General features: G+C 34.9%; 2 protein-coding genes across 2 annotated transcripts; one reads left to right on the top strand and one right to left on the bottom strand.

Moving 5' to 3' along the window:
• The first annotated feature begins 2,319 nt into the window (after positions 1-2,319).
• Positions 2,320-4,494, top strand: LOC110782587 (scopoletin glucosyltransferase-like). The gene is made up of 2 exons (XM_021986754.2): positions 2,320-3,492; positions 3,875-4,494. The coding sequence occupies exons 1-2, from the start codon at positions 2,523-2,525 to the stop codon at positions 4,351-4,353; spliced, it is 1,449 nt and encodes a 482-aa protein (XP_021842446.2). The 5' UTR covers positions 2,320-2,522; the 3' UTR covers positions 4,354-4,494.
• Positions 4,495-5,030: 536 nt separating this feature from the next.
• On the bottom strand, positions 5,031-8,511 carry LOC110782641 (caffeoyl-CoA O-methyltransferase 5). Its single transcript, XM_021986820.2, has 5 exons — positions 8,282-8,511; positions 8,077-8,156; positions 7,804-7,948; positions 7,547-7,678; positions 5,031-5,584 (listed from the first exon to the last, which is right to left on the bottom strand). Exons 1-5 carry the CDS (start codon positions 8,405-8,407, stop codon positions 5,291-5,293), a joined length of 777 nt encoding a protein of 258 aa, XP_021842512.1. The 5' UTR covers positions 8,408-8,511; the 3' UTR covers positions 5,031-5,290.
• Positions 8,512-16,601: the final 8,090 nt, after the last annotated feature.

The following is a 16,601-nucleotide window of genomic DNA, read 5'->3' as shown; positions in this document are numbered from 1 at the left end:
GTGGCCTGGAGCCATGAAAGGGAGGAAAAATAGGGGTCGTTTTTTCGCATATCTGATATGTGTGGAAACACACATATCAGCTAAAAGACAAATAGCTAAAAGACAAAAAAGGAAGTACCATTCAGATAAAAAAAAAGTACCATTCGGTAAAAAAAGTACCATTCTGTAAAAAAAAAAAAGTACCATTTGTGTTTAAAAAAGTACCATTTAATTATTTTTTTGTCTTTTTTCCTATTTTGTCTTTTGTTTTGATATATATTTGCCCATACATATCTGATATGTATTTGTACTTTCTCGGAAAAATATGTGATATTGGCCTTGCTTTGAGGTCATTTTTGGTTTCCCAACTTTTCGTGTGATCCAAGGAAAATTAGCTTAATGATGACTGATGAGTAAGAAGTGTACAAATGTTCAGGCTTAAAAACAAGTGTAACCTTGGAATCTCTATTTGATGGTTAGTACTTATTTAAAAGGCTTTTATGACATGACGGGCTAGGCTTTCGTATGCTGTGAACTTGTGATTTTTTTGAACGTTAATTGTATTTTGAACCAATTCCTAGATATATGGACTGAATAAGTGTTATTGGGCTTTTCAACAGTAGATCCAAGTATCTAACTATCCAAGTGAAAAGTTAATGGCCCATTTGAGCACCAAACAACAATTAATAATAATACAAAGTAAAGTACTTCGTACTCCCTCCGTCCCGGAATATTTGACCTGTTTTTCTTATCGGGCCGTCCCTTAATACTTGACCTGTTTCTAAAAATGGAAATATTCTAACAATATTATATTATTTCTCACTCCACCCCTATTAACCCACCTACCCCCCACTCCATACAAAAAATAATTAAAAATTCAACCTCTACTCTCCCCCAATCCCACCTCTTAACCCACCTCCCACTAACTACATTAAAATAATACCCCACTATCAACTACTACCTATTAAATTAAATAAGTCAATTCAAGTCCTTTAAACTCTGTGCCGGTCAAACCGGGTCGAGTATTCCGGGACGTAGGGAGTATAATATGTGTTGTGGTTGAAAGAGGTTGAAGACAGTTAGCAGCATTGTGTATCTAGCATATACGTATTACGGAGTACATACTTAACCATCGCAAGCTGACGGAGTGGTGGGAAATACTTGTGACTTGGAGGTCACAAGGCTAAGACCAATAAACTGGGAAATGTTTTGGGGGTGGCTCAAGCGTAAACGTACGCTAGGCTGCCTAATCTGAGATAGGTGTTACTTGACTAGCGTAAACATGACTAATAAGAGTTTGAAAAGTGGTGTTCGGCGCATCCAATTTTATTGGTGATGCATCAAACTCTTCCACTTCAGTTACACGGAGTAATGAGTTTATGTAAATTAGTTGGGACTTGATCATGTTCGGTTGAACTAAATTAGTATGAATTGAATTGGACTATCTTGAACTAGACTGAACTGAAATAGTACTTCCTCCGTTCTTTTAGATGATACAATTTTTTAGACACGTTTGTCAATGCACGATTTCAAACATTAATATTTTCAATTATAAATAAGAAAAAATTATAAAAAATTGATATCTAAAAAGTATCAATTGAGACATATCTAATAAAATCCCACATGACTATGTTTATTTTAAGTATATATCACAAAATGAAGTTAAATGAGGTTATGTGAATATCAAAATTAATCTAATAAGAAACGAATGAAGTATATAGTAAGGAATACGAAGTAGGAACAAATACAAAGTACTCCATAATGAATAATATTGAACCTGATATCCTCATCTAAAGAATTAAGTCCAATAGAACAAGACTTCATTGAGTTTATTCCCCAATAAAAATGGATATCTACTCTTTGAATAAGATCGAGAATCGCTCTGGAATTAATTGAAAACTCTTGCATATGTTCAAGAGCATGTAAAGTCTTAGGATTCTATTTCAGCTCATTTTAAAATCTTCAAATCAGCCAAAGTGATATCATATGACAAACTCAAAAGGATAATGATAATAAAAAATAAAAAAAAAATAAAAAAAAGGAAGAAGATAAGAGACAAAATGTTCAACAACTACTCCAACTACTAAGATTAACTAAATGTTTATTGTGCAACTTTCATTTTCGTGTTATGAACTTAATACAGTATACATCCTCCGTTTTTGAAAGTTCTTTACGTTTTGGAATAGGTGTCCAAAATATGAAAACTTTGACCGTAAATTCTCACTATTATATACATCAAAATATTACATGTGTGATCTTGTTAGATTGGTCTCGGTATGTATTTTCAGAATATCAATTTTTTATAAGTTTTTCACATACGAAATTGGATATATTAGTAGTTAAATATTGCATTGGAGTCCGTGCAAACAGTAACTATAAAGAACTTTATGAAAAGAACTTTATGAAACGGAGGTAGTATAATTTAGCATACCCTTCCTTTCAATCGCACTTTAACTAACAACCTCCCTTGGATCCTCTTTCTACCCCTATTGTCCTCTTCCAAACAAGCAATCAAACTTTCTAACCAAGTTGAAAAAAACAACATGACTTCTTCAGAGGAAGATCATTTTCGCATATTTTTCCTCCCTTTCATGGCTCCTGGCCATATGATCCCAACTATGGACATGGCTAGATTATTCGCAACTCGAGGAATCAAATCCACCATTGTTACCACCCCTGCTAACACCGCCTTTTTTACTGAAACTATCCAACTCCATTCCCCAAACCCTGGCCTCGAAATCGACCTCCTTACTATGCAATTTCCTTATGAAGCAGCAGGACTCCCAGAAGGGTGTGAGAATGCAGATTCTCTCAACTCCCCTGAAATGTTTTACCGTTTCTTTAAGGCCATCGACCTTCTTCAACACCCTTTCGAAAACCTCCTCGAAAAATTTCAACCCGACTGTTTAATAGCTGATCATTTTGTCCATTGGGCTAACTCCGTTGCTGGTAAGTTTGGTATTCCATGTTTAATATTCCATGGAAGTAGTTACTTTTCCCAGTGCATCACTAACAACTTGCTTCGTTACGAACCGTACAAGAACCTTTCTTCCGATTCAGATACTTTTGTTGTTCCTGGTGATTTTCCTGATGAGATTAAGTTTACAAAATCGGAATTGTCCCCTTACGACAAAAAAGAAGGGCCGGAATTCCTGATCGAACTGATGGATAAAGTAGAAGACGCGACCAGAGCTTCTTATGGGGTGATAATGAACAGCTTTTATGAATTGGAATCTGGTTATGCTGATTACTATGAAAAGGTCATGGGGTTCAAACACTGGCATATTGCACCGTTTTCGCTACACTTTGATGAAGGAGATAACATCGAAGCAGATCATAGAGGGAAAAAGGCTTCGATTGATGTAAATGAATGTAAGAGATGGCTTGATGAGAAACAAGATGATTCAGTTTTATATGTTTGCCTAGGGAGTATGTCGAATGTATCAGATGATCAACTACATGAGATAGCAATTGCTCTTGAAGCTCTTGGTCAAAACTTTATCCTAGTTGTGAGTAGACCTGGTTATCGGGCGGGGCGGGTCAGGGTCGGTGCGGGTCAAAAGAGGGTCGGGTATTGAATGGGTCATTTTTAGCGGGTCGATAATGGGCGGGTCAAAACGGGTCGCGGGTCATTAGTGGGCGGGTCAATAAACGAGCAATGAAAAATGAAAAACAAAAGAGCCATGTGCAAGTACAAGTAAATACGAAGCTATACACGTAATTTTTTGTATCATTACTATTTTAATTTTCAAAATAATTGTAGTATAAGTTTGACCCTATAATGACCCTGTCCAATAAAGGCCCTGTCCAATAGGAGCCCTGCCCAATAAAAGCCCTATTAACTTGACCCTAACCCTATATCCATTTGGATACCCTGTCCAATAACCAGGTCTAGTTGTGAGGAGGGAGGACACTAAGGAGTGGGTCCCACAAGGGTTCGAGACAAGAGGTTTGATCATAAGAGGTTGGGCCCCACAACCGATGATTCTTAATCATCGTGGTGTGGGCGGGTTTGTGACTCACTGTGGATGGAACTCGATACTAGAAGGAGTGGTCGCTGGTGTACCTATGGTTACCTGGCCTCACCATGCTGAGCAATTTTATAATGAGAAATTAGTCACGAATGTTTTAAAGATTGGTATTCAGGTGGGCGCAACAAAATGGGTTCCGAGGGTGGGAGAGCACGATATCCTCATTAGTAACAAGCAGATCTTGAATGCAATGTCAAGATTATTGATTGGAGAAGAAGCTCAAGATATGAGAAGGAGAGCTAGGGAATTCAAAAAAATGGCAATGAAGGCTATTTCTCAAGGAGGGTCATCTTGGTCTCATCTAAATGCTTTAGTTAAAGAATTGAAAGCGCACAAGAGGTAGATCTTTATGTTTGAATGATTGCACATAGTTGTTTCTTTTTTTTTTAAAACAATAAATATGTTTGAATTAGACGTATGTACTAAACTTGTGTTCATTAGTTTTTTTTTTTTAAAGGAAAATTAATTCATTAATAAAGAGTCATACGACATCTACAAGAGAAATATAGATCTAACAAATACATGACAAATTGAATCAAATAAAGGTTTCCTTCATCAAAACTACGGTCGTTGAATGAATCTTGCACTGTAGAACGTCTCCCGTATATAACGCTGGAACATGCAGCCTTTTCAGTGAGAGGGTCTAACGATTTGTTGTAGCCGCGAGGATGATTTCCACTTGATTCATCTGAATGTAGTCGAAAAATTGATATCTTTTGCGATCCCGCATAAAACTTTACCAACGAACCAATTCTACATAAATCAACTGAACGACAAACCAAACATACTAATACTAACTCCACCATAGGGAGACTAACGAACCTAGAACTTGTGTTCATTAGTTCATTATTAAGTATCTAGTGACTTTTAGATCATGTTCTATTCATTTTGTTTTCGCTTATTTCGGAGAGGGAGATTCAGATAATATAAGATTTATTGATAATACTTCTGGTCAAATTTTTTTGTCAAAACTAAATGTTTCAAATAAATATCGCAAAAAGTCAAATAAGACATAAAATCTGAAAAACAATGTGTACTATTTGAAATGGAAAATACAAAGGATTAATATATTCCAACACTTTTTTTTTGGTGAATGATTAACAGAACCTTCAGTAATTAGGCCTAGGCCCAAATAACACAACTTTTTTGGAGGGGTCGGTCCATATCACCCATATTATATGATTAAAATTATACAAGTAGAAATCAAAAGCTTGACCAAACAAGAAAATGTGTCACCAAAGGCAAAGGCCCAAGAGTTGGTTGGTGAGAGTGGGAACAGATCAGCTGATTCGGCGGCACAGGGTAACTCCATCACCCACCGGAAGCTGGCAAATCTCGACCCTTGGATCAGCAGCGATAGACTTGTTGAACTCCAACACAAAGTCTCTGTAGTACCTAACATACTTCCTCATGGGAGCATCTGGTGGTGCAACCACAGATCCATTCCATAGGGTGTTGTCGTACCCGATCACTCCTCCTACCTTGACAAGATCAATCAACCTCTTGTGGTAGTTCCAGTAGTTGTCTTTGTCAGCATCCACGAACACGAAATCGAACGATCCATGGTTTTTTGGCTGTCAATTTAAAATAATAATTAAATTGTTAATTTGTTTTTATATATCATATGGTTAGCAACAACTTTATTAAAACCAAAGCAAAGTTTGAACGTGCTATTGACATGGTCATTGTTGGAGGTTCATGTGACTTATTATAATTGATGCCAAGTTGCCAACCTACTACTTATTGACTTCTTGTCTACATCTCATACTTGATACTCCCTCCGTGCCGGAATACTTGACCTGTTTTTCTTAACGGACCGTCCCTTAATACCTGACCTGTTTCTAAAACTGGAAATATTCTAACAATATTATATTATTTCTCACTCCACCACTATTAACCCACCTACCCCCAACTCTATACAAAAAATAATTAAAAATTCAACCCCTACTCTCCCCCAACCCCACCACTTTACACATTTCCCACTAACTACATTAAAATAATACCCACTATCAACTACTCCTATTAAATTAAATAAGTCAATTCAAGTCCCTTAAACTCTGTGCCGGTCAAACCGGGTCGAATATTCCGGGACGGAGGGAGTAGTACATGCATATTGGTTCAAAGTAAGACACAAATATCTCCCGCCTTGTATTACGGATGTTAGTCTACTCAGTAAAGTCTTGGGAAGTGGTACTCAAGATCCGTGGTTGAATCTCAACAACCACCGTCAACAACCATTTGGACCAATGAAAATTCCCCTTGGCTTTAGTTGTAATTCAACATAAGTCCCTTTCAATCACCACAAAAGCTACTCCGTAATTAACAACCCTCCATTAGATAAGCAAACAAAGTCACGCATATTTAGTTATACCAAATGCATTATGAGTGGAAGAAATTCAATAGCTTGAGAAATACACTAAACAACGATGACCAGACAATGCAACCACCATCGTTGCAATCGGTCCAAAAGCTTGACTTAAAGTAGCATGACACAATTCCCTCCCGGAACGTTGAAGAAAACTCCTAACTTGATTTAGATTCAATGCATAGATCCGGAAAGAAAATGATAGAAGATGTGACTATGCGGTTTATACTATTGTTTTAGTATACAATGTCGAATAACAAACCCACTAGACGGGTAAACTAAGTTTAGAATGTGAAAGTATATGCTCTTACAACTCAAAAGGAACATTAAGAGCTTGACCAATTCTTATTTATGTCTCATACTAATATACTATTACCATGTTACAAGGGAGCGCTTACTCAGTTCGTTGCTCCAACGTGCACTACTAAGCGCTCCATCTAAGATGGTTTATTACATGATTTACGGCCACCAAGGCCATTTCATAACACACAGCCCTCGTCTAGTCGTGTCCTTGACATTCGTCCATCCTCACCAATAGTAATGTGGACAGAAAACAAGGCAAATGATAAGGTGCATACAAGATCATGCACCTAGTTCAATTCAGGGATGGATTGAGTTTCTTATATGGATCGACAACACAATCCAATTTCATGTTCTTGGTGGTACACTGGATAAGTGTTATAGTTGTGGACTCGAGGTGACTCAAGCAGTACTTTTAGGGCATACCCGTGTAATGGTCAAGCCAGTGGCGGGTGTTCTATATAGCACCTCAGGTGGGCCTATCCCTAGACGGAAAATTTTGTATTGTATTTTTAGTTACAGCCCATTCTAGCACGGAGAATAAGATTCTCCTAAAATAGACCCTTTAGATTTTCAGAAACTTCATTTATGTCATATTGCCCGAAATGACGAAATCATGACATAACAAATTGAGCTAGAAACAATCTAGCAATACTAATTTTACCCTTGGTTTTTTACCAAATACTTCACTTTGACCGCCGTAACTTACCAATAATACTCACCTAATATAATTTCTCAACTTCAATATCTACCCATACCAACATACCATGACCATCCACAAGAATTCACAGCAAAAAAGGATCTACAATTCTATATATAAATTAATAAAAAAAAAGTTGCAATAAATTAAAAAAAGAAAAGAAAAACTTACATCTTCAATCATTAAGTCAAGAACAGGCAAAGCAGGACCTTCTCTGAAATCAATTTTGTGCGCAACTCCAGCCTTTTGCATAACAGGCAAACCCAATTCATAGTTTTCCTTGTTTATATCCATTGCTAAAATCTGCAACATTCAATTCAAATCAATAATCTTTCTAAATCTGGCTTCCCACAATCACAATCATCGTAACTTTACTAAAATTAGAAACTCTCCCACTGAAACAACCCATTATCTTCCCAATCAATTACCTTTCCATCTTCAGGAATAGCTAGAGCAGTAGCAAGAAGAGAGTAACCAGTGTAAACACCAATCTCCATTGTGTTCTTAGCATTAATCAGCTTAAGAAGCATACTCAAGAACTGCCCTTCATCCGCAGATGTTGTCATCAGATTCCTACATCAATTCAAAATTAAAAAATCAGTTTTGTCAATAGTGAAATTTGAACTAGTAACGCTACAACGTAACTAAACCCGAATAAATGAAGTAATAAATAAGATCTAATCGAAAGACTAATATAATACCATGGGTGATTTGCGGTGATCTCTCTGAGTTCCTTCATGGGTTCTGGCTCCCTTGGGTAGACACTAGTCTCGAGAATATACTATATAGTTTGAACAAATATGAAAACCATATTATAAAAATGATTCAGATATGAAATTTGATTTAGATTAAGATTAAGATTAAGATTAAGATTAAGATTAGGATTCAGATCAAAAAGAAAATTACCTGATAAAGGGCATCACTTTGAAGGAGACTCTTATGTCCAACTTCTGAATGTTTGATTTCCTTAGATTGTGGCTGTTCTTGCTGGGTTTCGTTGGTGGTTTGCTTCTCTACTTCAATGTCAGCCATTGTTTTGACTTTCTCTCTCTAATTAATTATTCTTTAATCTCGATTTGCGTGTGATTAAGGGTGCTGATATGATCGACTGTGAGTTTTGAAGCCTATGGTTACAAATGCTTAGCGGTTATATATATGGAATAGAAAAACCGGTTTGAACCGGGGTTTGTTTTAAGTTTGGTGTAGGTGGAGGGTTGGACCGGTTTGTGGTTGGTGAAAAGTAGGGGTGGGTGGACCCATGTGAGGTGGTGGGGATGGACATCATTACATTTTCATGGAGCTTCGCTTGAAGTATCCGACATATAGTCACATGCAAAAAAAAATATGAAAGGAAAACAAATTACAAATCTTTAACTCTTGACTTTTTTATTTTATAAAAAGTTCATCTAGGATGGAAAGAATAACATGTTTGTTAAAACAATAGTCATAAGCAAGGTGTGCGACACGGGTCGGATTTGGATGTAGTCGGAGTCAAACTCCAGTGAATCGGGTGTGCTATGCGTAAAAAAACAGTTGATTTTAATAAATAAATAAATGAATACTTATAAGGGGTCTTGTTTTGGTTTATAAGATGACAACCAAGCCATAAAAAAACAATGATATAAACTCTGATTCTTTGTTGTTGCAACCTACCCCTCTACACGATATTTAAGAAAGTGGTACTTGATTGGAGTCATAACCACTTTAGTCACATTACTTACTCCATCTTAGGTGTAAATTTGTAACTTTGGGTAAAAAATGTTTCCATTTTAGATGTGTTGTTATTGTGACATTTCCATTTTAGGAAAGTGTTACAACTATATAGAAATGGAGGAAGTATAAACAATGGCGGATCTAAAAAAATATTTAGTGGATTCAAAATAAAAATTATTCATTTTAACGAGTTCAAGTAGTTAATTTTGTAACAAATTTGAAAAGGTTCTTAAATTTTATAAAGAAAATTTCCAAAATTTTACAACTCGAGTGGGGTTAATTGTCCCCATTATTTCTATACTAGCTTCATCTCTTGATATAAACATGATTTAATTCTATTTCAAGGTTACGGAGATTTTTGTATTCAATATTAACGAAATATATTGATTTCGAAATAAAATTATGGGAAAATTCTCTTTGGTAATGTTTTCCTTAAACGTTATCATCATGGTCATCAATCTCAAAGCTTTAATAAAATGTGTAAATTGTTGATGGTAAATCCGAATTTGGTACAAGAACTTCAAGGTCAAGCGTATAAAGTGTAAGTCAAGAACAAGATCGCAGTGAGGTTTGTACTGCTCGTTATTGCAAACCGAGAAGGAAATACAAAACCACTGATTTTATTCAATTGGAACAAACTTGATAATTAACCATTTGTAGTTAGTAATAGATTTGTTAATTAGGCCGTAATTAATGAAATAACTAGTATTTTGGCCCGGGCGATTGCCCGAATTATTATGTGAATACCAATTAATCATTATATACTTTAACTAAATTACATTTTAATATTTTCACCGGATAATTTTTCTGTAATATATTAATATTAATTTCAAAGATAACACATAAAAGGTCATAGCTCACTTGGATGATACTTTAGTTTTGAAACATAGCATAAATTTATGGATTGAGGGAGAATGCCACGTCGCATGTAGACGTTTGTAGAAACGCTTTTTAATATATATATAGTACTAGTCTTATAAAACGTAAAATTGAATAGGCAAGAATTTTTTTCCCGTAAAGTTCATCTAAAGAAAAATTAATCATCTCTATCTAAAAACATCTACAAATTTTCATAACATATAGAACTCATAACGGATCTGGCAGCACGGAAACCTCCAAGCAGCCGCGACCGCCAACATGCCAGGTCGCTCAATCAGCAATTAGTCTAGAGCATCACTGCTTCCTGCAAAATCCAATAACACACCAAATCATCCAAACTTGATATCTCCAGCAACATTCATCTCTCAAATCAAACCATCAAGCCATTGCTGCAAATTGCCATCAACTTTTAGCATAAGAGACATGTACTGATAATGAGTGCACATTGCCATCAACTTTTAGCATAAGAGACATGTACTGATACTGAGTACAAATTGCCATCAACAATTTAAAAGCTAATACACTCGGAAGAAAACATTCAAATAGACGTAATGTAAACGATGTCACGAAAGAATAAGTCAACAGTGCCAATCGTTCAGTAAAAGATTAAAGACTCATCATATATGATCAAGAAGCACATTAATTAAAGACTCATTACATCTGGGCACCAAACTCTCTAATTAAGTTCTTGACGAATATCCACATTACATTAGCAATTTCGAGTAATTCATACCTTGAAAGTCGCTCCGTCAATTCAGCATGTTGTTTGATGACATTTCTAACTGTAACAATGCAAAAACCTTTCAAAATACATACATTTCATGATTTCATCAATTATAAGAAAAATCAAACGAAATTGAGCTCAAATTACAGAAAATTACATCTATCTTTGAACGTATCAAGCCGTATATCTTCATCAAGAATAAAATTCTGCAACAAATTATCAAATAACTTGTAATCAATACAATTGCATAAAGCAAGAAAAACACGATTGTTCTTCAACTCATAAACTAAATGCACCAAAAGTAATTGAACGAAAGGGGGAAATGAGTTATGCATGAGTTAATTAAGACTAAGTTATCAGTTAATTCAACGGAATACAACAAAAAAAACCAATCAACAAAAGCAAGATCCCCTTTTAACCCTAACATACAAAAGACCCCAGTTCATATATATTTCATTATTCATCAAAACCCTATTGAATGAACCAATCAAAACTTTTCTCATGTATAGATAAAAAATCAATAACTAACAAAAGTTATTAAGTAGTAGTAAAAGAGGGTACACTTTCTTGAATGCCCCTCTTCCTACGATTTCCTTATACGAAAAATGGATCGGCCAGAGGCGTTCGCAGGCTTAATTACATACTCCCTCCGTCCCGGAATACTCGACCCGGTTTGACCGGCACAGAGTTTAACGGACTTGAATTGACTTATTTAATTTAATAGGTAGTAGTTGATAGTGGGGTATTATTTTAATGTAGTTAGTGGAAAATGTGTAAAGGGGTGGGGTTGGGGGAGAGTAGGGGTTGAAATTTTAATTATTTTTTATATGGAGTAGGGGGTAGGTGGGTTAATAGGGGTGGAGTGAGAAATAATATAATATTGTTAGAATATTTCCATTTTTAGAAACAGGTCAAGTATTAAGGGACGACCCGATAATGAAAACAGGTCAAGTATTCCGGGACGGAGGGAGTAATGCTTAATCCCCGTCACAAACTTTGTCATGTTATAATGCATTTCTAACCCATCAATCTGTTCTGAAACTGTGTCATAAAGCTTAGTACTGTATCTGTCTACCATCTCAGGAACATCATTCTCATCCATCCATTTCTTAAACCCAATCTTTTTCTGCATAATTGTTTTCCTCAATATGAGATTTCAACCTGAAAACGGCATCCCTACCTTCAACCCTAATCTTGTATGAAAAGAAAATAACACAGGCTAAAAACCCAAGTATCATTACAACAATCAAACCAATTGCAACAATTGTCTCCAACCTTTTCAGAATCCCACGACTGAAGAAAGCACTAATCCTAATTCTCCTAAAACTATGGCTTCTCAAATTGGAAACATCATCCATTGTATATTTGTATTGTCTACACTATTAGCACGGAGCAGAAGCCCAAACCCTAAAATCCCAATTACCCCAAAAACTCCAAATCGTTCATAATAAATCGTGCGTTATATTTTTTTAGGTAAGATTATAATTGAATAAATATTGTCTTAATCAAAGTTAATCTTTATCAGAATTTAACTGAGAATAATCAATGAAAACGAAAGAAAGGGCAATAGACGAGAAGTTTTTTGTTAAGCCCTGTCTCACTTCCTCTTTTGGATGGGACCTGTTGGCATGATGCACGCTGGAACGTGGGAATTCCAGCGGGGGAAGAAAGAGAGAATCTTTCACTACAGCCTAAACTCGGATCGGTCCGAATAATCTCAATAGTGGTTCCATGAACAATCCTTTGCGCCTAGAAAAGTTCTCCTGGAAAAGAAACATCTTGGCCTAGAGAATAGAAAAGCTCGAATAGGAACCCTCCGAATCTCCAAGAGCGTCAAAGATTTCCAGGGAGCTGTTGACTAATGACCTAAAAAATGCGTGACGTTAAAGACTAAAAAACTTCCGAATTCCGGAATGAACCAATGGAAAAACTGGTTAAAATTGTGCGAAACTTCCTGCACTAGAGAATGGCCATTCCGGTATGGGGGTCGGACTCTTCCGGTGGGTAGTGTCAACCAACCGCCGCCCAAAACAAAAAATGAGCCTTGCGACGAGAGGAGGTAGTGTTGATCTGCAGGTAAAGTGGACAGTGGCAGAAATTGTGGCAAGAGCTACATATTTTGACTATTGTTCCATCAAAAAGGTCGACAGGGATAGGATTACTCCGCTCACGTTCTTGCCATGGGAGCAACGAGAATCTTTATTTCTTTTGGTAATGATGTTTAGTTTGTTTTCTTTAAGCTGCTATCAAAAAAAAAATAACCACCCCAAAATTATTCCCAATGATCCCAATGTCGAATAAAATAAAATAAAATAAAATACCAATTGTATGTTGGTCAGTGGTGATTGGGGCTGAACTTGGTAGGTAAGACCGCGTGTTCGATCCCCCGCAATAACAATTGGGAGGGGAATGAAACATATCCACCCAGAACTCGCCCCAAATCCAGATTGGCCTCAAGGATGAAAGGGGTAGGGTTAACACCCATAAAAAATAAAAAATAAAAAATAAATAATCACCCCAGGCCCACTTGCTAAGTCTATATTTAATGATTGGTCCAACATCATATTTTTGGCATTTGTTGTAAACGATGTACGAGGGAAATTCAAAGTACAAATGAGACACGGAGAGGAAAATACATATCCTCAAAGCCTCAATCTTAACTATATTGTCAAAACTTTATTGGTCGTCAAGAGTTTTAATGAGTGTAGGTAATGTTTTATTTAATGGTAAATTATAAGGAAAACAAATTATGAAATTATAATAACTATATTATGTTTAATATTTATATTTCCTTAGTTCCATAAATATCGCATTATCTTGTTTTTTTACACTATTCACACTAGACATTTGAACATCTTTTTTGCGATTCATATCTAAAAAAAATTATAATCATGCAAGATGTTGTTAGATTCTTATCAATATAAATTTTCTGAACATCAGTTTTTAATAATTTTTTTCTTATACATAATTGGAGATATTAATTAAGAGTCAAAACATGTGGTTATAAAACGTAAAGTCAATCATGTTACAATTTTTAAGGAACGAAGGGGAGTATTAGAAATTTACAAATGAGAACTAAACAAAAAAGAAAATGGAAGAAAAGGTGAGAAAATTATTAAGCAGCCTAGAGTTGACCAATCACTATCCGGCATACACTAATCACCATAAAATGAAAACAATTCGGGCGTACACAAGTAGAGAAGTGGCATATACGTAAATGACCGAAATAGTGTACACAAAAATGGAAGGTGGTCACCAACTCCTTCAATTCATTTCCATAAGCATCGTCCTCTCTCTTCACCAACCTATTACCAACTCCTTGTCGGCCAAATCACGATCTTCTTTCCACTATTTAGTCCAACTTTCCTTTGTGTTGTTATACTTTGTGTCACGATAAGTGTTAAAATTAATTTGAGAGAGAGTAAACCATTTAGAAGAAGAAAGTATAAAAGTTTACATTTTACAATTTTTTAATTAAGTATAAATAAGAAAAGACAGTCGAAATAGAATAAGTGAAATTGTGTAAATTCCAAAATTAATTTGTCCCCCCAAAAAAAAGAATTATGTAAGAAATTTAAGGGCTCATTCGGTATCACTGTCAGTTTTATGTTTTTGGTTTTTTGATTTTAAGAGTCATGTGCTTTTGATTGAATTATGAACTAAACTGAGAAAAAAAAACTGGAAACTACTTTTTATGGTTTTCATATTTGGTTTTTAGTTTTGTAAAAAACAGAAATCTGAAAACAAAAAAGATACCGTACGGGGCCTAAGTTATTAGATTTCAGGAGTGCTAACAAAGATAAGGGGGTATTTGGTAATTTGGTTAAGCTTTTTGAATGGTTTGAAACAGATTATAAATCAATATTTCCATGGAACCTCATATATATATATGCATGGGTATCTAACTCTAGGACTCTGGCTAACCCCCTAAAATCTCATACACACCTTACCCTCTAAGATATTGAATCCATTCCATGTTGAATACACCCATAGTTATTGTAAAAAAGGGAGAGAAGGGAGAGGGAGAGAGAGAGAGAGAGATTGTATCATGACACCTCCAAAAGCACTCGTATTGTATTCTTCAATAGGTTAGGAAAAAGTCAAAAAATAAATGGAGTAGCAAACAACAATGTACACACAAAAAATATACTTGTGTTAAAACTAAAAAAAGGAAGAAAAAAAAAATTGTATGAGTCTCGTATCTATTTCAAAGCAAACCAAACAATAAACATGAAACAAATTACATGTCATTTTTGAACCAAACACAATTGTATCCATTTCTTTCTTTCTTTTTTGGTAGAAAAGGGTAGATAATTAAATTAGCTTAAAGAAGTGGTTACATGAAAGTTTTAGAAACCAACGATAAAAGTACGACATAAAACTAGGTTACATCTCCTTGATTAATACAATACCTATGACGTTCATCATCATAAATTCGTAAACAATAACAACAGGGTTCTGGTGAAACACGTTACAATTCATTTGTTGAACCAAATGACTGTTAAGAGTTTTGTACTCCTTCCACTCTTAAATGATATTCTCATTTTTCCATTTAAGGGTATTTTTCCCTAATATTCCTACATCTTTTTATCCCCATATTCCTACATTTTTTTAAAAAATTCCTATGGCGATGAAAGTCTCCCTTTATTTTTTTTATTTTTTTTCTTATCTCACCACATGAGCCCACTCATATTATTTAGTGAAACAAATGTCTCTAAACAACTTTTTCTTTTCTATCCAAAAAGAAAAAAAGAACTTAATTTCCATTAATTCTCTTAATTTCTTCATTTCTGTTGCTACACTAAGTAGAAACATATTGAGAACGGAATAAAATGGCAATCCCATAATTTAGAGTTGGTCAAAGTAAGGCAGTAGGCCCAACATGGCCTGAAATTGATGGGGAATTTTATCAGGCAGTAGGCTCCAAATTATGGCCTGGTTGTCAAGTAATGGCCCATTGTATTTGGGCCTCCATCCAAATACGCAAGACTAAACCTTTTTTAATCGAAACAAACAGATTTGTACTTCGTATTTGAGAATGATCCATGAGACTATGAACCTTCAAAAATCAACAACTTGCCACTAATAGCAAGTTGAACCTCTTATACGACGTACAAGTATACAACCATTAACAACACGTACATTGTAGCACACAAGACCCAATTTTGTTGAATGGACCTTCAAAAATAATAAGGGAGATTTTAATTTTTTATTCATGCAAAGTACGGAGTAGGTTTTGTAAAAGAAACCCGCTCTGTCGTTTAACTATTCTTACTTAATATCCGTGCCTGATCAATTAAGTGTATCTCCTATTTAAATACGGAGGGAGTATAAAACTTTTTTCTAGAAAATTTGATAAAATTGAGTTGGTGTAAGAACAATTTGGATAAAGTAAGTGGGATAAAATAAAGCGGTAAGTGATGTAAGAACTTATTATGTTCACCTTGTTTTCATTTATTTAAGATTAGATAGGTTCATTTAAGTTGAGATAATATAAGTTTAGAAAACAACCAAATACAATTTATAATTAAAAAAATTCTGATAATTTCTAATAAGTTCATACTATATCCGTTTCAAAAAGATCTTTACATTTTCCATTTTAATCCGTTTCATAATGCTCTTTACACTTTGCTTTATTATATTTTTGGACATGAAAATTTACTTCCTTACCCCTATCACCCCACAATATTTACAATTTTCACTCACTTTCTTTTACTTTATTCATTTTTTTTTCTTACAGCCACTCACCTTTTTTACATTTTTTTTACTATATTCATATTCTATTATATTCAAACAATTTTTCTACTTTTGTCTTAATGTTTGTGCAAATAGTAACGGTAAATATCTTTATGAAACAGAGGTATTATGAATTAAATTAATAAAATAAAATTTAAAAAATAAGTGAAAATC

The sequence above is a fragment of the Spinacia oleracea genome, chromosome 4 (genome assembly GCF_020520425.1).
Source record: "Spinacia oleracea cultivar Varoflay chromosome 4, BTI_SOV_V1, whole genome shotgun sequence".
In the NCBI taxonomy this organism is placed as follows: domain Eukaryota; kingdom Viridiplantae; phylum Streptophyta; class Magnoliopsida; order Caryophyllales; family Amaranthaceae; genus Spinacia; species Spinacia oleracea.
This window is presented reverse-complemented; position numbering and strand designations above follow the sequence as displayed.

What these genes read in the sequence shown, in the direction of transcription:
- LOC110782587 (XM_021986754.2), top strand. Translation starts at nt 2,523, where the DNA reads ATGACTTCTTCAGAGGAAGATCATTTTCGCATATTTTTCCTCCCTTTC. An exon ending in AAACTTTATCCTAGTTGTGA is followed by an intron (nt 3,493 to 3,874) that starts GTAGACCTGGTT and finishes AACCAGGTCTAG; the next exon opens with TTGTGAGGAGGGAGGACACT.
- LOC110782641 (XM_021986820.2), bottom strand. Translation starts at nt 8,407, where the DNA reads ATGGCTGACATTGAAGTAGAGAAGCAAACCACCAACGAAACCCAGCAA. An exon ending in CTATTCCTGAAGATGGAAAG is followed by an intron (nt 7,679 to 7,803) that starts GTAATTGATTGG and finishes TGAATGTTGCAG; the next exon opens with ATTTTAGCAATGGATATAAA. An exon ending in TTGACTTAATGATTGAAGAT is followed by an intron (nt 5,585 to 7,546) that starts GTAAGTTTTTCT and finishes TTAAATTGACAG; the next exon opens with CCAAAAAACCATGGATCGTT.